At 42.1% G+C, this 16751-nt stretch overlaps 3 protein-coding genes across 3 annotated transcripts; 1 reads left to right on the top strand and 2 right to left on the bottom strand.

Moving 5' to 3' along the window:
• Nucleotides 1-248: 248 nt before the first annotated feature.
• ppp1r3da (protein phosphatase 1, regulatory subunit 3Da) lies at nucleotides 249-2305 on the bottom strand. Its single transcript, XM_041946442.1, has 2 exons — nucleotides 2098-2305; nucleotides 249-1770 (listed from the first exon to the last, which is right to left on the bottom strand). Exon 2 carries the CDS (start codon nucleotides 1740-1742, stop codon nucleotides 819-821), a length of 924 nt encoding a protein of 307 aa, XP_041802376.1. The 5' UTR covers nucleotides 1743-1770; nucleotides 2098-2305; the 3' UTR covers nucleotides 249-818.
• Nucleotides 2306-2632: 327 nt separating this feature from the next.
• On the top strand, nucleotides 2633-6911 carry fam217ba (family with sequence similarity 217 member Ba). The gene is made up of 4 exons (XM_041946183.1): nucleotides 2633-3099; nucleotides 3614-3713; nucleotides 3880-3944; nucleotides 4054-6911. The coding sequence occupies exons 1-4, from the start codon at nucleotides 2993-2995 to the stop codon at nucleotides 5486-5488; spliced, it is 1707 nt and encodes a 568-aa protein (XP_041802117.1). The 5' UTR covers nucleotides 2633-2992; the 3' UTR covers nucleotides 5489-6911.
• Nucleotides 6912-7046: 135 nt separating this feature from the next.
• On the bottom strand, nucleotides 7047-15510 carry ttll9 (tubulin tyrosine ligase-like family, member 9). Its single transcript, XM_041946801.1, is given in 15 exon segments — nucleotides 7047-7117; nucleotides 7285-7409; nucleotides 7769-7882; nucleotides 8316-8512; nucleotides 8639-8697; nucleotides 8968-9055; nucleotides 9147-9187; nucleotides 9355-9445; nucleotides 9554-9622; nucleotides 9767-9907; nucleotides 9909-9953; nucleotides 10086-10197; nucleotides 10273-10365; nucleotides 10452-10492; nucleotides 15352-15510. Coding segments are annotated over 15 exon segments (1446 nt in total).
• Nucleotides 15511-16751: the final 1241 nt, after the last annotated feature.

Here is a 16751-nt window from a genome sequence, read left to right as displayed (position 1 = left end):
AGGGCTTCATTCATCATCAGCCATTCTGTCTGGATTTTATCCTAAGCAGACATCTAGGACATCTAGACATCATCTGGAAATATAGCTATTTCCCACCAGCTTTAGCATTTCTTATGAGCTGTTCTTGTTACAGTAGTTACATATTTTGATTAAAATAATTTATTCCCATTTAGCTGGAAACATAGACGAAAAACTATGTTTAAGAAAATGTTAATATGATATCTGATTTTTAAAAAAAGGTAGACAGCCCAAAGCAATTGTGCTTTATTGTTAAACAAAATAAGCATTCATTCCTGATTCATTGAAAGATATACAAATTGTGTCTGTTGCATGGGCTGGTCATTTGGTTTGACAACATTTGACTCAAAAATAAACTCTGAAGACAGAGCAAAATGGTTCTGCAGACCAAACTCCTGCAGTGTATAAAACTATTTTCTACATCAAATACCCAGGTGGAAGAAAACATGCATTCATGTCAATTTCACTGAATTTCTCAGTGCTCAACGGTGTCACTTCCATTCGGCGTTGTCATGTTAAAGTGCCATTTTTTGAAAAAGGACTGAAAATCAAATAATAGAGTGCAATTAAAAAAATAAAACACAAAAGTAAAACAGTGGCACTGAAGTTGGCATCAGGTTTAAGTGCATTGGTGTTTGTTATTTACACTCTGGTGAAGTGTGTCCAGAGTTAACAGCTGAACAAAGAAATCCTCTATTAGCATTAGTTTAACAAAACGAACATAATATGTTACAATGCAGTTCTACATCTACATAAAGTGCATAAAGTCTAAACAGATTCTTCAACTTTTAGTCAGCTTCCTAAATGAAGTGCACCATGCTATCCTCGCATTCTTTGGGCACAGTGAGCTTGTAGTTATGGCAAACTAACTTATAATTCTCTCCATCATTGTTGTCCCAGTACTCAGCTCCACAGACTTTGTATTGGATGGCAAACTGTAACACTGCTCCTGGCTGGAGGAATGGAGGAACAGGCAGGTGGAAACGAAATGTATCGCAACTGAGTTGGCTCCCTCCTCCTTCCCAGGTCTTGGTGATGGTGGAGACCCAAGACGCCTTAGTTTCCGTGCAGCTCTTCCACTCTGTAAATGAATAGCGAGCTGTGACATCCTTCTCAAAGTCCAAATTGAGGACCTGGGTGATTCCAATGACACCCAGCTCAAAACACAAGACTCTCTCCAGGCACACCTTCTGCTCATAGAGACGATGCAGGAATCCTGGCTGGTCGCCAGGTTGTTGGGCAAAAGCAGGCTTCAGGTATGGCAGGGATATCTCCAGGTGCCTTCCATCTGCCAACTCTGCGCCCATCAACAATCTAAAGGTAACATGATACGGTACAAGTGGATCCTCACCAGATTTGAAATGCTTGATGTCTTCCAGGTCAACCCCCAAAGAGTCAACAAACCTGACACCAACATTTCTGCATTGCTTCTTCTTCTCTGTGGCAGAGGGCAGAGAGTGTGACCGTTGTCGGATGATGGGTTTAGGAGTGGGCTCACAGGAGAGACTGCGGTGGAACTCTTGTCCCCTTGGCAGAGAGACTCTGGGGGATGGGGGGCGGATTGGAATCGGCTTCTTTACTGCATTAGCTGTGTCAGCTCGAAGCATCTCGGTCAGGTTAATAGTCAAGCAGGGCCTTAAGACGCTGCTGCAAGAGGTGGACATCTGCTCTTCAGAATTTGTCCGGGGGATCCTCTCATGTCCAATAAACCAACCTCTATCCATGTTGTGCCAGATCTGCTGGCCTGCTCACCTATGAAGAAAGTTTAATTTCATATCGTTATTATGTCACATTCACCCACAAAATGTTGTGTAATCAGAAGCATGATAGTTGTAACATCTGTGCCTTCTTTTTTCCCAAAAATGCATGATGTTGTGCTGCAAATTTCACAAGGACAACTATGCTGTTGGGAGTAAATTTGACAACACAGAAGCAGTCACAGCAGGAAAGAGTGGGCGTGTGCGCTGGGAGTACGTGCCTGAATGCAAACAGCCTACTACACTCTCTCTCAACAACTGTAGCATTACTCAAGCTGCCTTTGATATCATTTCATAAAATAAGACGTTGACTTGACCTCACCATGCAATGATATGAAGCGTTAGTTACATGTCAGATGCAGGATGTATCCTAAGCTTGATCCTCCATTTAAAGTATGTATACGAGCTGCGCGTTTCCGTGCGTGATAAAGTCTTTGCTATTGGTCGCGATCGCATAATCTGATCTGCAACTAGTGCACACCACCTTCATAACTCTCCCACACACGTACATGTATGTCGTGTGTTCTCGATGGAGATCTGCTAACATGCGCGCAGTTAACAGGAAGCTGCAACGCACCAGACTGTCACTGGCGTTGCATGGTAGATTGAGTGATTTAAGATGGACAGTTGCGTCTGTTTCAATTCTTTTTCACTTATTTCCTCGAACACAATATTGGTCATTTTCCCATTTGTACTATACATGTTTATGAATGCTAAGTAGACTCAGTAAGAGCGTATATATGCGTCGTTTGAAAGAGGAACTAGCATGCCTTTACTTCAAGTCCCACGATGCACCGCGCATGCTCATGTCGACAGGCGGCGAGCCAGTCAGCAGCAGGTAAACAAACCTATCTGACTGGGACGGCGAGCCAAACAAAGCGTATGCGTTGCTTGCCCGTCTTGCATTTTTAATGGCCAGGAAGATGACAGTCGAGAAGAAGATGCGTCTGCTGTCACCAATTCTTTAAAAAATAATCGCTGAATTGTGATTAAACAGAGAGGCGGGTCGACGGCAAAGAGAAGGACGAGTTGAACCTGCAGTGAAGAAACGACTGTCGACATCTGCGCATGATGCATTGCAGCACTTTTGAGAAAATGGGTGTTTTTAGCCTAATTCTCAGAATAGAGTATCTGATCCGAGATGTCGGTTGGGTTCTTTAGCTACCGTATCATTTGATTTTGGACTCTAAACGACATCCCCGCTGGCGACCTGCAACATGGGGCCCATCATGCAGGAACGCACAGCATCCACGACACTGAAACGCGTCGCCTCTAAAGAGAAGATTCGGGTAAAAAATACAGAAAATAGCGGACCAGTCACCAGGTAGGCCTCGTTTTACAGTGGCGCATTCAAGAAAACATTAAGCTTGTAGTGTTTTGTCTTGATGTTTATCAGCTGGGTCCTGCTGAGCAGTGGTGTGATGATTATGTAGGAACGACTCCGCTGATACAAGCTTGAGTCAAAGTGAACTTTATTAACAAGCAGTGTCAGATCAGATGCCGGCCATCTGAGACAGCTTCAGGGTCAGATCAGAAAACTCTTCCCCCAACATACAGACAACACAATATATAGCATGGCGTTTTGTCTTACTCCACCCATATCTCCCCTAACTCAAAAGCAAGATCATATTCTGAGAATTGTTACCAATTATACCTGTCGACTACTGTCCACCTCATATCACAACTAAGAGTGGTCGACATTTTAAACCTTTTTACCTCTTGTCATGCTTAATCTAACATTATATATTTGATATTTGATTCATCTGATCATATACCTCAGTCTCAAGCTTGCTGCAGGTTAGAGGCGAGCCTGACAAACCACTATCATGTTTCCACAGTTCAAAGAAAGGTAACAAGATGAAGAAAGCAGTGGGCCAAATGAAAAATGGCCTCCCGGGACCAGGTCAGGATAAGGACACACTGACAACAGTACACAGGGTGAGTGAATGACATCCTGGTAAATTAAAGAGAGATCATGTTTCTGCATTAATGTCCTTTGACAGGATTGATTGAACACAGTGTTGCAGCATGTGTTGTGGGCAATGTACTTCATACAACTCCAGACAGAAATAACCAAACAATTTCCATAACGGCTGTTTCACAGGGTGCACAGTCAAAAGGTGGCAGGGTAAAATCTGGCACTGCACGGAATACAAGCAAACTCTCCAGGTATGTGTGGAGAGGGGTTTGCAGTCATACAGAATGCTTTGCTTTAGGAACAGTAAATTCCCAAATCCCAGCTTTTCCTTCCTGTTCCACCTTGTCTGTCTCTTCACAGCCCTGAAGAAGAAGAAGGAGATTTGAGACCTCAACTCCGCAAACACTTATCCGTGCACAGGAAAGAGGAGAAACGTGAAAATCAGCGAGTGTCACAATGCAGCAATGAGCTCCTCCAAAATCGAGGGGGGATGGGCAAAAATCGGCGAGCCCTCTCCCTGCCTCTCTCCCCAATATCAGGGCTACGACACATGCCAGCGCAACCCCTAACACACTCCCCAGCCCCCACCCCAGAGGCACTACAGCAGCACTACAACCAGAAGGATGTAGACACTGACAGCGCCAGTGATCTGTCAGACTCTGAGAGGCTGCCTGTACTGCCCTCTCCATGCACCCCCTGCACCCCTCCTCACCTCAACCTCCGGGCAGAGGTCATCAATAGTAACGACTTTCCTCCGGATTTCCCAGGACCCCGCGGAACTGTAGGTGATGATGATGAGAGTGAAAAACCCAGCTACATTTACCCAGACTTTCTGCCTCCTCCCTTCAACAGCTGGAGCCTGAGACAGCTGGCAGTGTTCCTTCACACAGAGGGCCGTGGCGCCCCTCGGCCAAAGCCTGTAGGGCCCTTAGAGAAGTACCTGGAGAGGCTGCTGCAGCTGGAGTGGCTACAGATCCAAACAGTGCAAGCAGAGAGCAGTCGTCCGCCCGGGAGCCGTCCAAGGCCTCAGGGGTTCCCTTCTGCCACCACTGCTCACCCACCAAGGCCTCACACAGCTCCACCATCACGACTCAACTCCCCTAAAGGGCTGCGGCACAGCCAGCGAGCCTTCCCATTCACACCTGTCAACAACCCCCCATCACCTGCCTCAGCCCAGCACCAGCACTCTCGCTTCCCGGTTTGCCCTCACTGTCACATTCGCTACCCATTGTGCAACGGAAGCTGCTCTGCCTATGCCTACCAGCGCCACTCGCGGCTGAGCCCGCTGCTTGAGCGCAGAGCCAGACCTGGGGCACCAGCAAAGAGGAGCAGCAGTGAGACCCGAGCAAACTCCACAGAAGGTAGAAGCCCAGGAGGACAAGGCGGAGGAGGAGGAGCCCAGACCCCAGTTAGCCCCTCAGCTGGAAGGAGTCATCTCAGGCACATGCAAGCGGCAGGCAATGCCCGTAAGCAACCCCAGGAATCTGGAAGTAACCCAAACAGCAGAGGTCAGGTGAGGAAAAGCCGCGTCAGAGCTAACTCTGAGACAGATGTGAAAAAGGAGCCTGGTGGTAGTAAAGCAGCTGGTGTAGAGAAACGTGTTTTTGCTGCAAGTAAGAGAGAGGTCCTCACCTCCAAGAGAGTAGAAAAGGACTGGCAGAGGACAGAGGCGGGAGGTCAGACCTCTAAATCTGCCATGAAAAGAGCTGCTAAAGAGCCGCAGTCTCTCTCCAAAACACCGCTTAGTAGCAAGCAGAATGGCAAAACAAAAAATGTGCACTTTGTTGCAAAGTAACCCCTACAGACCTATAGTGTAGTGCTTTACTTCGTGTTTATTTGAACAGGAGCCTGAACCTATGCTTGCTTTCTGTGTATTCTGTGTAATACTAACATGCTCTAACCATTGTACTGCAGTCTAAATTAGTCAGTGGTGTACAGCCTTCAAAAGGTCAAAACTAACAAGAGGTTAAGCTGCTAGAATAGAGATAAAACAGCAATGATTTCAAAGCATAATATGACACATACATCGAACAGAATTATATAAATGTATTTCATTCAAATTGTACAGTAAGTATAGAGTCATAATGTTGGACTGTGGTTAGACAGAAGGCTCATTATGACCCTAAACACTAGTAGGATTCTAAAAACAGCTTCTATGTAAATGGAACTCTTGCACTGCACAGTCATCTCTCAGTGTGCTACTAATGTTGAAATAGGCATAAATTAGCATCTACTGTACCACTGGACAGCTTTCAGCATAAGTAAACCATAGTGAAGTTCAACAGATCATTACATTTTAGTCATCAAATACAACCATAGCTGTTACTAGTGGAGTTTTTGATGTTGGAATGTATTTGTTTTCATAGCTCTTACTTTACTTGATGTTTGCTTTTTGTCTTTTCTTTGGTGCCTCATGTTTTAAGACATATGTTGAGTTGAAGCATCTTTGGCCGAAAAGAAGGAGGCGCAATAAGTGGTGGCGTATGGCAGTAACGGAATTTGTTTCAGATATATTTGTGCAATGGTATTACATTTTTGGTTATAAGGGCTTTTCACGTTTGAACAGCTTGAATTGTAGTCTATGATAATATATTGTATTTTGCATAGAGCTGAGCTCTTTCTACCATTGAAGACAGTGTAATGTTTGCTACGAATGTAAATGCATATTTTTCCAAATTTTATATACCATAGTTATATTTATGAAAGGTGTTGTGGTTGACTTGTATGCATCATTGTCATTATTATGTTTACATCGTCATGCACAAGAAGAAAATATTTAGTAAAAGAGCTGAATGTAACTTAATGTCTACTGTGCTGTACCGTTGGTCATTCCTGTGATTCAATGGAATGTCAACACATCATAGCTGTTAACATGTAATAACATGGTAATGTTATCATCATATTCCACTGCATACTTGAAGTCTGTAGAACACTGTGTTTACATTAGAGTGTCTTATTTGTTTATTGTGATTTACCATGTGCACTTGATTCATGGGCGCACTATATTAATGTAAATAATGTGATATGTGACAAGATTGCACCTCTTAACGTACGATCCATGTAAAGTATCAAAGCCATACATGATGGGCCAGGAGGGGCAATGCTATTATAAATGTGTACATTATATTGACACGCACGCAGAAAGATTGTGGTACTGTATGTATTTTCTCAATGTTGAATGCAAGTATTTGTAAGGCATAGAAATAAATGTTTTGCACTCAAGGGACACTGACCCATTGGCCATTCTTTTTTCAATTCCTAACCGTCTTTATTACTGAGACACTGCAGTTTACAGTAATACAATTTATTTTTGCCATAGTTTTAGAGAAATGTAGTTTTCAAACATTTGCAGATTACACCCTCTTCTGGCCTGGAAATGGTTTTAGAGGCCGGCGAAGCTGCTTCTCTCTGTCATTCACACACCCTGCAGCAAAAAACAGGTATATATTTGGAGCAATTCATAATAATAGCACGGTAAAGGCTTTTCAACAGCATCAGATATACCGTGGTCTTTATTGGATGTATACTATTGCACACTTATTAGAACACCTCAACTTTTAATTGCTTCAAAACGTTGCACAGTCAGATTACCTAAGTGTGTATTGGCAGTGAAACATGAACTGCCAAATGTTTCCAGGTTGACATCCTCTCTATAGACAGGCCCATCGGTCCACATGAGATCATAGCCACCCACCCTTTTCTCCTTGCCCGTTAGCCTAATGAGAAAAAAACAGTTAATTAGAACACAACACCAGTGTGGCACAAAGAGATTAAAGGAACTAATTGTGTGTCGTACACCATTTACCTTCTGATCTAAGTAGAATGGCAGTAAGTTGTTTATTGATGCTATGACATAACATAATCTGTTGGTCAAAGGTGCTTCTTTCCACCCATGTTCTTTCAAAACTTTCAAATATGCCATGAAACCAGGCTCATAAAGATAAAATATACTTATAAATCTTTATAGATGAGCAAATAGCAATAAAGAATGTGACATCTATAAGAAATGGAGGGACAGAAAGCCCTCACACTTGATGACAAAAAGGCAAACACATGATGAGAAAGAGGCTTTTACCTTCCCTCCATATCAACAACATTCAAAGTGTCTTCCAGCAGGCGGCACTTCATTTCGTAATCCTCTTGACTACTGGGTGTGTGTGACGGAGATGCATTTACCTCAATTAACCACCTGCAAAGGGACGGAGGGTGATGACATTGGCCAAACATTTATTTAGCCTTCTGAGCTGGCATTATGCCAATCCATGCGTAACAGCAAACACTTCACAGGCACAAGCAAGGGAATGAATGATACAACAGTTTTATTTGAGAGGGACACTGTCATTAGTGTGTGTGATATTATTTACAGCAGGATGACTGCATACCTGTCAGGTTTTTCACATACAAAATGCTGTGCAAATTTATGAGGGTTTTACACATGGTAATTTCTGGAGCCTAAGACTAGCAGATTTACTGCTTTGTTTTTAAGTATCCAGGAAAGCAAGTCAAATGTGTGCCATGCTTGCTTGTCTGTGCCTGTGCCCCCCTGTTTTTATCTGTGAGCAAGCAAGCTGTAGTGGATGTGTGCAAGTGAACGTGTACATGCAGACCATTCGAGCACTTACGGTTTGAGGTTGTCATCCAGAAGAATGTCGTACCCATAGAGCTCAAAGCAGTGTTTGTCATTTATGATGACCTTCTGTACACTCTGTAGACTGCGGACAAAAATGTTATCCATCTCTTTAAACAGGGTTTCTACTGTCTCTCTGCCATGTTTTGCAGTTAGGTATCTTCGAAGCTGCTGCATCTGCCACTTACATCCCTGTTTGGAGATGAATAAAACAACGCAGGAATAAAGTGGAGACTATGTTAAAGGGGATACATTTCAGGAAAACTGAGAAAACTACGCAGTAACATGACCTGTTAACAGGGTTCTTGAATAACGCACCCTTTCAGGATCATAGTCTGGCGCTGTTTTCTGAACAGCCACATTGGTGAGATGCATATCTGAAAAGAGGCACTAAGTTGAATTCTGGAGTGTTAAATGACGTAATCACGCCTTCCATGGGGATGCGGATGAAAGTGACAAAATTAGGAAGAACAGCCTCAGAAACTGGGGCAAACCAGGCTATTTAAAAGTGTCTTTGCTTGAATATTTCATTATACAAAGGTTAAACTTGGTAAGGTTGGAACTAAAAACTCTGAACTCTGATTAGAAGTATATGAACATTCACTTAAATGAAGACAAACTGTTATGACAGCCAAAAAAAAGGATACACTTGTCATCAATAGTGCTGAGGGAGAAGCGAGTGCTCGAGAAGCGGGCAAAGCCATCTCGATACAGCCAAGCCTTCAAGGGAACATACTGAAACACAAACGCACATGCACACAAACTGTTTCATACAGGCAGCAAAATTGTGTATTAAACATTGTGATTTAGAAGGCTCAGTACCTACCGATGTGACCAGCACATAGACTCTCAGATCAAATTTCCTGCCTGTGAGGACAAAAAGAAAAAAAAGTGCTTGAGCAAGTATAAGAAGTATATTCTATCTGCTTCAGATTTATCCATTATCAGTTTATGTTAAGTTATTTGTTAGCACATCTTATGATTTTTTAAAATTGGATTAATAATAAAGGTGTATTTTTCATTCAGTTTAATACCATTAATTAGGTAGGGGTTCTCTATATAGCGTTGTGCCACATAGCTTTCAACTTGAGCTGCATCCTTCTGCTCCTCTGAGCGAGTGCCATCCTGTGTAAGCACAATATTATCAATCTGAATATGACGGTGCGCATGTAGAATGTCTATTTTAGTCATTTAATTTACACCCAATTACTTGATGAAATACCCACACATTACCTTCTTCCAATCCATGATGTCTTTCAATTTTCTGAACAGGAAAATGCCTTTCCCTTGAGATTTTGCTACCTAAGTAAAGATACCAGTTAATTTTCATGACTTAAATGCAATATGGTGCAAATGTAACTTGTCTGGGGTTTCTGGGGTAATTCAAGTACTGAATTAAAGATAATTTTCTTGCACTTATTACATCTGTGGTCTACTTTAGCTAACCGGCTTCATGATCCAGGTGCTGCCAGGGCTTCTTTTGAATTCCTCTACAAAGAGATGATATTCACTGGGCAGTGCAAAGGTGCAGGGAAAAAAATCACATTTGGATGCCTCCATGCGGCCAACGTCCCTTTCGAGATTTTTTCCTGTATCTTTTGAGGTTTTTTACCATTAGGTTTTTGCGAGTCAGCTGTAACATAAAACAAACAAACAGAAAAAGACTACATGACATTTGATTTGAAAGATATACTGTTTGTGTGATTATTGCTGCTGAAAACTCCAGTTTATGGTCTCAAAGCATCCTAGACTGATGCTGCCTTACCTCATAATGGTTGCGGAAGTGGTTTATCCTGACATGTTCCTCCATGTAGGAGTGATCAAAATTCTCCCTTAGCCAGCCCACATCACACCAGTTGAAGTCCCACTCTCCATCACTGTGAGAAAGAAAGAGAGGATGTACTAGATCCAAGCCATAAATATGACAGAGTGATTATGACAACCCTACTCACTCTTTGACCTCAATCCAGCCTGGTCTCTGGCGCAGGACATCCTGTATGGTGTTGAGTAGGCCACATTTGTACCGCACACAACTTCTTCCTTCCCTGAGTGAAATATTAAAATTGTCACTGTTACCAGTAACGTTACTTGTGAATACCTGTTTTTTACCAGCCGAATTAAGAACACTCACCGCTCCTCAGTTTTGGTATAGTCATATGAACCTTTGTATGCCTGCAAAGGTGAAGAAAGTGAACCAAGATTTATCTTAATTTCCTGTGGTTTTGAGTACACACTTTACTACACTTGAGTACATTTTACAAACAACTGCAAACTACGCATCATTTAGCTACTCCTCTGCTTTGCTAATACTTGCTAGCTGATCCTAGCCCCACTACCTAGCACCTGGTCTTTAGTAGAGCTATGTAGCTACTCTTCATTTATTTGTACGCAGTAGCTGGAACTTTACTAACGCGAGCCAATCAAACTAGTTAGCGTGAGCTAACAAAAACGTATCATCTATTATCTTGTCAGTATAACGCCTACAAGACAGCAAAATGAACACACAGTACTTTCTATTCACCTTATACTTTGACATGGAGTTGCGCACTACGAAATATTCGAAAGTTAGGATATTGAACTGTATCAGAAATACGAGTAACTAATAAGTAACATCTAGTTAGCAGTTGGCTAGTACCAGTGGTGTTTGACAACTGTTGCCATGGTAACCACAACACCATGTGGCAAAGGGGGGTTGTCCTAGTGCGCTTTCCGTAGCTGGTAGTAATTAAAAAGACACAGCAGTTTGTAGATTCAATCCCATGACACATTAAAGCAAAGTAAAGATAATTAAAATAGTCGAATTTTATCAATACTGGAATAAATGTAATCTTCAAACAATCTTTCAAGAGCAGAAGTATTGTTAATATTTGAAGAGAATGGAGTAATTATCAGATGAGTTTTAGAAACAGGATACAAGTTCACACCAATAAAATGTATACGTACAGTATAGTATATGAATTATTAAAATAAATGATTTGGCACACAATACCAATATATCACTATAAGAATATGTACAGAATAAGTTCAGAGTTCAGAGTTGAAGTTTGAGATTGCAGCTAGCCCTGTGTTGAGTTAACAGCATTAGTAAACTGAATAAAATTTACAGATGCATTGAAACAGAGCAACTGCTGTCTATCGGCAACCTTCAGCATCACCACTTAGTGGCGCCAAAACCTCATCTAACCGAGTAAAATGGTGCCTGTCACTTCCTTTTATCTGCAGTACATATTGGCTGCTTAATCAAAACAACTAACAGATCTAATTATTTACCTATATGCATTACCTGCGGTAACCAATCATATTTTGGATTTGTGACTGGAAGCTAAAAAGGTCAAAAATAGTCCCAACTTCAGCTTTGCAAGTGCATAGACAAAGTTGTTTGCCCTAATTCCATCCCTTCTTGGATTTGTCCAACCAGGCATTAATCTGTTAATATTCTGTAAATGGTTTATTCCCACTGACATATGAAATATTCTGGAAAAAAAAAAACCCAAAAGTATCAAATGGAACATGTCAAATCAACACAATATTTTTAGGCTTCTGTTTTTGTCCCTGTATCTGTCCCTCAAACTTGTTTTTTTTTTTCAATATGGAAAGTGTGAAATCACCTGTTTACCTGTCACAAATAAAGAATATGCACTGGATATTTCTAAAGACATCAACAATATTTGAGGACTCAAGTTGCAAACTTTGGGGTGTGATTTGATGTGACAATTGGGAACAAATGACCCATGGCAGGAAGATCAGCTAATGGTTAATGGGTTGTATCTAATCTGTTTATGTTTCTTGGTGACAGAAGCCTGCCTTGTTTCAATGTGCCTCACTTTGCTGGAAGAAATTAGCTGGTAGAAGCCTCATTGATCCTCAGGGTACAGGGTACAGGGTATAGAATTCCTTATTTCTGAGTGACAAAGCATAATAACAGCTCAGGCTACAACATCGATTCCCAAAAAATTGTACTAAAGTATAAAGTAATATCCTTTATACAATCATGTGTTTCACAAAGTCGTACTATCAAGCATATATTTATAAAAAATCAATGAGGTTAATGAGGTCAAATATAAAATATATTGTCTTTGTACTGTTCAAAAAGGATTACCAAATGATCACATTTTGTTTTATTTGTGTTTTACTCAGCATCACAACTTTTGGGGAATTGGGGCTGTATGGTCAGTTCATAAAAACATTTACAGTTATTGTTTTAAATACCTTGTTGTCAGTATCGTACACCTGAGTGAGATTCCTGTGCAAAGCTAAATAAATGTGTAGACTACCACCTCCTGCGCTGATTGCTGTGCGTTTCTCTGTCTCAGCCACCCACCACTAATCAAACAATCAGCCATACTTTAGACTCCGACATAAATAATCAGGTTTAACAGCAGAACTGAAGTTGTATGTGTGCTTTGGCTTGCTACCAAACTGTTCACAAGAATATAAGTCAAGCCTCTCAGCTTTGCGAGCTGATCATAAATCCAGTATCAAAACCTGTCATGCAGAAAAATTTTAGAGTCAAGTGCTTCATTTCGTATGTAACTTCATGGAAATTGCAGCTGTGACAAAACATTTGGTTATAAGAACTGATTTTCTAGTGCTGTCATAAAGGCCTTTTAGCATTTGGTATTTATAACAATAGAAAAGACCTGACAAGAAAATCAAGTGATATGTGGCCACGCCAATATATTTCATTTACAAAACAGCTGGCTTTAAGATCTTTCAAACTTCATCATTTCTTTGGCCGAGCCTCAGACAAGAGAACTGTACTCGGGCATCTTTCTTTTTATCATGTTTGCTGCAGAGAAGATGTGTGCATGCTCTGAAAGTCACTAAATATTTCCATCCCCTCCAGATCAGCTGTACACGTTATATCTAATGATGGCTGGTTGAAACAAATTAGAATGTGATTACAGCAATCAATCAACCTTTGGCATCTGGGGGATTTGATAACTGACATGTTGTCCAAAAAGATATATAGAAGTGATGCTTGGCCAAATACACTTCATAACAAACTGGATGAAATGTGAGCTTGAAAATGCAAAGAGACTTCAGGCCTGTTTTTAAAGGCCATCTGAGCATCTCAGCCAAGAGTTTGACTTTCTTAACCGGTCACGTTGCTCAGATTTTTTCCAATTTTACAGGAAACACATTTCAGATCGCTGCATTATTCCTACATGAGTGGCTGTGTCCTCCAAAGTCAAAGTGAGTCCTTTACAAGGAGTTTCCATTTATGTCACAACTGCAGCATTATAAGTACCATTTTCAAGTTGAGCTCTTCATCCTTATGTCTTTCAGAAATCAGTCTCCCCAAAACTCTAATTGTTAAACCCTATAATCAATTGAACCATAGGAGTCTATCAAGGGTCAACCTCTCAGCAAGCTTTTATTTGGGACTCATTTCCTGCATTTGTGTCTGTGCAGTTCTTGGTTTGGCCATCCCCCCAGAGAATTTCCATCAGTCTCTAGTAGCAGCTGCACCTATTATGCTAATAATTCTGGCTAACCACTTATATTTTTGTCCTCATGCGACATGAAAAAACAACTCCATGATCATCAGTATTTTGGAATGGAAATTACTTTTGAGGACCTGTCCACGGTTTTGTCTCTTATGAACATGTAGCCCATGCTTTGTATGGATCTGAAGTAAAATCCCAGCCTTATCAATTGTCATGTTTGACCTAGAGTTTGTTTTTTTTTTTTGAAAGGGCCTCTTCAACTGGCTTAGTTTGCCAATGCTGATTTTATCACAGTGTGGGTTTTCCAGAAATCTCATTTCCACCGCTCACTGTGAAGCATCCTGCAGGTCATTCAATTTCCAGTGGCTGATAGTCATCAGTACTGGTAAACTGAGTGCTCCTCAACAGCATCCACATGGCAGAGAATGTGTGGGATCCAGGGGCATCAGATGTTACTCGTAGAGGCATCTTGCTCTTGTTAGTGGTCTAATTCTCACCTTGGAATCATGTTCAGTTTGAGGGAAAGTTGTGCTCAGCCACAGATCTTTCTGCAGAGTGTTAGTACACTCCGTTCACACACCTGTGATCTGTCACTGATTCAGGCCGAGGAAGCAAAGCCAAGAGGGGGTAGAGGCATGAAAGGGGCCATGGGACTGAGTTGACACATGCCATCTGTACACTATAATGTGCTAGGAGCCTACCATTGTGACATGGCAGATTGTTCTGTCCTGCATAACATTGCTGTATATACTTTACTACAAAGAATGTTTAAATGTAAGTGACATGTAAGTGACCTCTCAGGAAATGACTGCCTTCATATCGGTCTTCTTTAAGTGTTTCTGGACAAATGAGTCCTCTCATTTACCGCCAAATCTAATCTGATATAGAGATGAACTCTAACCTGGTGAGGGTAGGACAGGAATAAACGGCAGACAGTGTGATTTTTGCCTAAATTGTTTTGTGTACCAGTGCCTCTTCAGCTGAAATCCACTTCCTTAGAACCATTTCACATAACAGTACCTCATTTTCATTTCAACAAGCTTACATACACTGCTCACAAAAATTAAAGGAGCACCTTAAAGAAACACATAAGATACATCAGATCAAAATATGAAGTTGGATATCTATACCAATAATGACAGGGCACTGTTTTAGGAACAAAAGGATGTCAAGTCTTTTAATGGAAATAAAAGTTTTCAGCTTACAGAGGGCGCAATTGTGTAGACACCGTAAAATCAGAGTGAAATGAAGATGTTAAGGGCTAGTCCATTTTTTCCAAAACTTAATTTTTGCCACTCAAAATGCTTTTCAGTATCTTGTGTGGCCCCCACGAGCTTGTATGCATGCTTGACAACGTCGCGGCATGCTCCTAATGAGACAACGGATGGCGTCTTGTGGTATTTCCTCCCAGATCTGTGTGAGGGCATCCCTGAGCTGTTGTACAGTCTGAGGAGCAACCTGGCGGCGCCTAATGGACCGAAACATAATGTCCCAGAGATGTTCTATTGGGTTTAAGTCAGGGGATCGTGAAGGCCATTCAATTGTTTCAATTCCTTCATCCTCCAGGTACTGCCTGCATACTCTTGCCACGTGAGGCCGGGCATTGTCGTGCATTAGGAGGAAACCAGGACCTACTGCACCAGCGTAGGGTCTGACAATGGGTTCAAGGATTTCATCTCGATACCTTATGGCAGTCAGAGCACCATTTCCTAGGCAGTAGAGGTCTGTGCGTCCCTCCATGGATATGCCTCCCCAGACCATCACTGACCCACCACCAAACCTGTCATGTTGAACGACGTTGCACTCAGCATAGCGTTCTCCTTGTCTTCTCCAGACTCTTTCACGTCTATCACAGGTGCTCAGGGTGAACCTGCTCTCGTCTGTGAAAAGTACAGGGCGCCAGTGGCGGACTTGCCAATTCTGGTGTTCTTGAGCAAATGCCAGTCGAGCTCCACGGTGCTGGGCAGTGAGCACAGGGCCCACTACAGGACGTCGGGCCCTCAGGCCACCTTCATGAAGTCTGCTCCTGATTGTTTGGGTAGAGACATTCACACCAGTGGCCCTCTGGAGGTCATTCTGTAGGGCACGAGCAGTGCTCAGCCTGTTCCGCCTTGCACAAAGGAGCAGGTATCGGTCCTGCTGAGGGGTTGAGGACCTTCTACGGCCCTGTCCAGCTCTCCGAGAATAACCACCAGTCTCCTGAAATCTCCTCCATGTTCTGGAGATTGTGCTGGGAGACACATTAAACCTTCTTGCTGCAGCACGGGTGGATGTGCCATCCTGGAGAAGTTGGACAACCTGTGCAACTTCTGTAGGGTTAAGGAATCGCCTCATACTGCCAGTAGGGATATTTACGCAAGCCAAAATCAGCACGAGTGGAAAACCAGCCGAAAAAGATGAAGAGGGAGAAACTTGAAATGACCTCCACATGTAAAACCAGTCCTGTTTTGAGGGTTTTCTAATTGTTGCCACTGAAGTGCACCTGTTGTTTATTCCATGAACACCAATACAGCTGAAATTGATTAACGAGGCCCTCAGCTGCTTAACCAACCAGAAAATTATCAGACAGTGTATGTGCAGTTTCGGAGATTTTAACGCCACCCATTCATTGTTCCGCAGCTCCCTACCTCACTTTCTCCACAGAACTCCAGGGGTACTGAGTCATCAAATCCCAAGGATTTATATGCTGAATGCTTCCTAACAAAACATAAAAGGAGGCCAAGAAAAACAGGACAACGTGGCAGCTGGGACAGTCCTGTAATGTGTTAAATTCCCTGTTGTCTCCCTGTTAATCCTTGACCCCACTGCAGCGAGTCTCCCTCTGCTGGCTACAAGGGTAGCTATAATTACCACAACAAAAGCAGATGTTGGTAGGCTGAAAGTAAACACACTCTACATGTGTTATGGTATGAAACCATATGTCTGACTTTTTGAGGTAAAACACAGAGAAAAACAGATGGACAAAAAGAATGTATAAATGT

The sequence above is a fragment of the Chelmon rostratus genome, chromosome 10, assembly GCF_017976325.1.
Source record: "Chelmon rostratus isolate fCheRos1 chromosome 10, fCheRos1.pri, whole genome shotgun sequence".
NCBI lineage: Eukaryota > Metazoa > Chordata > Actinopteri > Chaetodontiformes > Chaetodontidae > Chelmon > Chelmon rostratus.
Note: the sequence above shows the minus strand (reverse complement) of the source record. Positions and strands in the feature narration are given on the sequence as shown.

Excerpts from the sequence above, each read along its gene's own strand:
- ppp1r3da (XM_041946442.1), bottom strand. The coding sequence starts at position 1,742 with ATGGATAGAGGTTGGTTTATTGGACATGAGAGGATCCCCCGGACAAAT.
- fam217ba (XM_041946183.1), top strand. The coding sequence starts at position 2,993 with ATGGGGCCCATCATGCAGGAACGCACAGCATCCACGACACTGAAACGC. Across the intron at positions 3,714-3,879 it reads CACTGACAACAGTACACAGG|GGTGCACAGTCAAAAGGTGG; the intron begins GTGAGTGAATGA and ends GCTGTTTCACAG. Across the intron at positions 3,945-4,053 it reads AATACAAGCAAACTCTCCAG|CCCTGAAGAAGAAGAAGGAG; the intron begins GTATGTGTGGAG and ends GTCTCTTCACAG.